The sequence below is a fragment of the Rhagoletis pomonella genome, unplaced genomic scaffold (genome assembly GCF_013731165.1).
Source record: "Rhagoletis pomonella isolate Grant_MI unplaced genomic scaffold, Rhpom_1.0 Rhpom_scaffold_12289, whole genome shotgun sequence".
Lineage (NCBI taxonomy): Eukaryota > Metazoa > Arthropoda > Insecta > Diptera > Tephritidae > Rhagoletis > Rhagoletis pomonella.
In genome coordinates this window covers 1-4,732 of record NW_023470821.1, presented here as the reverse complement: position 1 = coordinate 4,732, position 4,732 = coordinate 1, and the positions used below count along the sequence as shown (strand labels likewise).

The window sequence follows — 4,732 nt, the reverse complement described above, 5'->3', positions numbered from 1 at the left end:
ACCACAAACATCTAACCTTCAAAGTGCGCCAGAAGAGCACATTTTATAGGTTAGCATTAAAATGGACCGTACGATTTGAGGGAGAAACTTTATTTTATCGAAGCAGTCTCAAGAAACAAATAATGCTACAAACTCTAAAGGGCTCTTCATCTAAATAAGCATAAAATAACTTAAATTTGAATAGAAAAATCATTATTAGTTTAAATAAGAATATATATTAAAAACTAAATGAAATGCAAGAAATTTAGGAGAAAAAAGCATGCTTACGTAGTTTATTTTTATTTTTTGTTTTTTTGTTTTATTAAAACTTGTATTTCGATTTTGAGATGTGTAACGAAACCAAACGTAAGTTCACTCAGTCCAATTTGTTGTTGTGTTTTAGAATCACAATAACCGAAATAAACGTATGTAAATTAATGGCTGTCGTTGTCGTTAAATTTTACATGTTCCATTGCTGCAGTTGTTGTTGCTGTCGCCATTCCCGTTGGCTCTTCTCAAAGAAATGTGCTTTTATTTATTATTATTTTTTTGTCAATTCTTTATGCCGGTATTTTCGTTTCGATTCTTGAGCGCGATTTTCTTCTGCTTAGTTTCATGGAACGACGCACTTTGTCTGTCTGTATGTCGCAGAGCATTAATTTTTTTTTTGCATGCTAATTTTGGGTTAACCAAAAAAGGCTTTGTTTCTTTTTTTTTTTTTTTTTTAGCGCTCTATTGTGCTGTCGCAGCGATGAGTTGACTTTTGTTGCGTGAATGGTGGTTATCGGTTTTAGTTTACTCGTCTTATGAAGTGTCAAACAAATTTTAACTGATTTTTTTTTTTGTTGGCAAATGCTACTCCCAATTTAACGTGAATGTCTGTTGAGGTTTTTTCATTTTTTTATACAAAGAAATTTTTAGCAGTGCTTCAAATGAACGAATGAAGTTAATAAGTATAGTTGTTGTTAATAATTTAATTATTTAAATAAATGTAATCGAAACAGTTCACAGCATAGGTATGAACAAATTCCAAGCACAGAAAAATCATGAGCATATATAAAATGAAACAAGCGGTTATGTTTGGGGAAAATAAAAATCTTAGATTTTGTATGTTTGCTTTCTCATGTGGATCTATGTACGTACTATGTCGGCATTTATGTATGTTATACTAGTTAGTTATACTATGAAGTTATAACATTTTAAGGCATTGCACGCATAAAACAAGAAATGTGTGTAATAAATGTACATATGTATGTAAATATATTTATGTGCTCTCTCGAATATACATGTATGTTTGATTTTGCATGCGTGCGTGTATGTTGATGGCTCTTCAGTGTTCTGTACTCTATGATTCCTTTAACTTTGCGTTTGTTCGGTTGCTGTTCGGTGTATTTTAATGAATAATGAGCAATTGATATGCGTTCGCATTAATTTTCATTTGATTACAGTTCTCTAAGTGTTATGGTGTTTGGATATTTCTTTTTTTCGTTTTGTTGGTATTTTGAAGATTTGTCGTTTTTGTTTTAATTTTTTTTATTATTTCATTCTTTCAATTGTGGCTGTCCCTAGTAGTATTGGTAGAAGAGTTATTGGCAAGTTCTCTTGCTAACCGTCTTCTTGCTCTGCTCTGTGCGGATAACTGCTGAGATTTCAAATTGGTTGGCGGCTCAAATGGATAACGTTGACGTTCGCGCAGCAAACGTTCCTGCTCTTGGCGCGCTTTTAGCTCGACGATGTTACGTAAGCGTGTCGAATTGCGGACTTGTAGTAGCCTATGGGAGTAAAAAATAAGAGAAATGGAAATTAATGTTTTAAAATATGTACATAAGAAAATTGTTTAGCGGCAATAGCATATTAATAATATATATTAAATATTGTCAGCATGAATACTAGAGACTGTGGATGAGCTCTTCTAAGGTTTCAACCCACTTAATTGTAAGCGTGGAACTGTTTTAAGCCCAGCTGCACTAATGCTACGTATGTACGTAAATACATATCGGACAGCTAGATCTAAAGTGAGCAAACTCACTCAGAGAGGGAAATATAACAGTTTGTGGATCGTACAGATTCATTGCAATTAATGTATAACAGTATTTTTTTAATTAATGTATATAATTATGACGAAAAAAAAATTTGCATTAATTGGATGTACAGTGGTGGAAAAATACGACACGACATTTTCACAAATTTTGCCTATTTCTCTTTCGTTTATTTAATATTTATTATTTTTTATAAAATTATAGCTCATTATCGAACAAAAACCATATAAATTCATATTTCCAACTTTGCGCAAAAATTATAAAAATTCTGCAAAATTGCGTGTAAATTTTCAACTGTTTAAAAAGATTTTTAGAATTTTTTTGAGTATGTACTTTTATAGCCCATTAATTGGCAGAATTTTTATATTTTTTGCACACAGTTTGAAATATCAAATTATATGGTTTAAGCTGTACTTTTATAAAAAAAAAAAATAAATATTAAATAAACAAAAGAAAAATAGGAAAAATTTGTTAAAATGTCGTGTCTATCAGGCATGTTCTGAAATTCGAATCTTGTATATTTAATTTCCCACCACTGTAAATCCTATGAATTGATTTATGCCAAAAAATGTCCCTACTTTTTTTATTGAGTTGATCGCACTTTAGCTCTAGGTGTGCGAAATGTACACACATAAGTAAATTTTTTGCAGATTGTATGGATAATTAAATGTTTCTAATAATAAGCAGCTGAAGATAAGCAAAAAATCTAGATTATTTAAGGCAAACAAATTACTTTTGCTTGCTTTGGCTCCCTCTGTACATACATATATACTTTTGAAATAATAAAAATCATTTACTCACTTTCTTCGGCGTAATCTCTCTCGCTCGCGGAAAAGTTGTGGTAACTTGGGTAGAAAATTTTCATCCAATATCTGATATAATTCGCGTTCTTTAGCATTTGTTGATGATTTAAATTTACTAGCCAAATTCTGCCAATCCTCTTCGGTAAAACAAATTACTTGCCATACAGCACCATCTGAATTTTCACCGCTGCCACGGCTGCCGTTAACCACTGCCGTCGCCGATTTATTACCGCCACTGCCACCTCCACCTCCACCACCACCACCGCTATGACTATTCACTGACGATGTAGACTTGTCCTCGCGATACAATCGCGTGCCATAGAAATACCAATAGCCAGAATTTTTCGAATCGTAACCGAGCGGCTCGACACGCAAGCTATCCGCTTCCAAATTGCTTAATATAACTTGTACATCACATGAATCGAGACGAAAATGGCATAAATCATGTAGTATTTGCAAGCGTTTGCGCACCGGCAGCGATTGAAAGTCAATGTCCGTATCAAAATGATTCTCGGTATTGTGTATGGGACACTGTTGGCGTAGAAAACGCCGCAAGAACATTTGATAATTGCTATGGGTTATTTCTTTTGCTACCGATTTGAGTGCATCGCAACCCTTTAGTAGGCGTACAATTAACTCCGGTACAAGCGCAATTTGATCTTCATCAGTGCCATCCGATAGAAGCGCCGACTCAAGATCCTGTAAGGAAATAGAAAATGTAAGCGTAATAGAATAATAAAAATTCGAAGGTTTAGGTATATTTTATATATACATTTATGTGCATGTATGTATGTATATTTTAGCGAAAAAATTGTCAATTAAAACATACCTCGATATCGATGTCGGGCAGATCAAAAGCAGAACTAAACAATGAACAAAAATGAGATATGCACGGTATCTCCCACCATGATTGAATGTCTGAAAAGATACAAATTACGTTGCATTGGATTCTGTTGATAGTCAAATGCGATTTGCATACACTCACCCAATAGCCCGATAAAAGTAGAAACCATTTATATGTACTTGCACGCTTTTTTTAACAATTAATTAGGTATTTTAACAATTCCTTGAGTATTGTTCCGTTGCTACAAGTTTGCTTGCTCGTTTTGATTTTTTATCAATCGGTCGTTACAATTATTGCTTCGAGTACTTAAATATTATCTGCTTTCGTAAAATAACATCCATAAGTAAAAATGATCAAGGCATTTTGTTTGTTCATTGGAAAATTATAGGCAAACAAACGATTTTTGAGTTTGTAGCACCTGCAAGGAAAAGGTAATCACTTGCAAATTGCTTACACACATGTCTTTTAGGTAAAATATGAACGGATATATTTATATACCTAAATAATAAGAGCATGCAAGAATTTGCAATCTTCGAAACAAATAGAAAGAAATATATTTATATAGACCTATAGAAACTTTACGAAATTGTATTATCTTTATGTTACCATTTCATTCGTTTCGTATAAGTTACATAACTGCCGGTTTCACCAGCAATTTAATTGAAGTTATTTTTTTTTCCTTCCATCAGATTTCATTTCAAAGTCAAATCGTTTTTAAGATTTGTATTTAATTTCTACTTTTATTATTTTTTATTTAAGTATCCGCAGGTAGGTATATTGAAATCAATTGGAAATTTATCAGCTGCAAATCTGCTTATAGACAGCAGAGCGCATAGAGAAAAATGCGCCAAATTCTGACTTAAAGCTACACAACCAAAAGCCAACCGAGCCCTAACCAAACTTTCTGAAATTAGCATCAAATTACAAATAAGGTAAGGTACCTTGGTGACTGGTAAATGGTAGAGTGGATAAACACGCGGTAGAAAACGCAATGCAAAAACAAAAGCAAAAAAATTATAGCAGCAGCTTTAGAATCAAGTATGTATGTATTTGAATTTCACTGCACA

The 4,732-nt window shown here is 32.8% G+C and overlaps 1 protein-coding gene across 1 annotated transcript; it reads right to left on the bottom strand.

The window, feature by feature from the left end:
• Nucleotides 1–288: 288 nt before the first annotated feature.
• Nucleotides 289–4,083, bottom strand: LOC118756813 (cat eye syndrome critical region protein 2 homolog; the record flags this gene model as incomplete). The annotated part of the gene is given in 4 exon segments (XM_036491553.1): nt 289–1,751; nt 2,820–3,520; nt 3,651–3,739; nt 3,807–4,083. Coding segments are annotated over 4 exon segments (1,041 nt in total). The 3' UTR covers nt 289–1,528.
• Between the last annotated feature and the right edge of the window lie 649 nt (nt 4,084–4,732).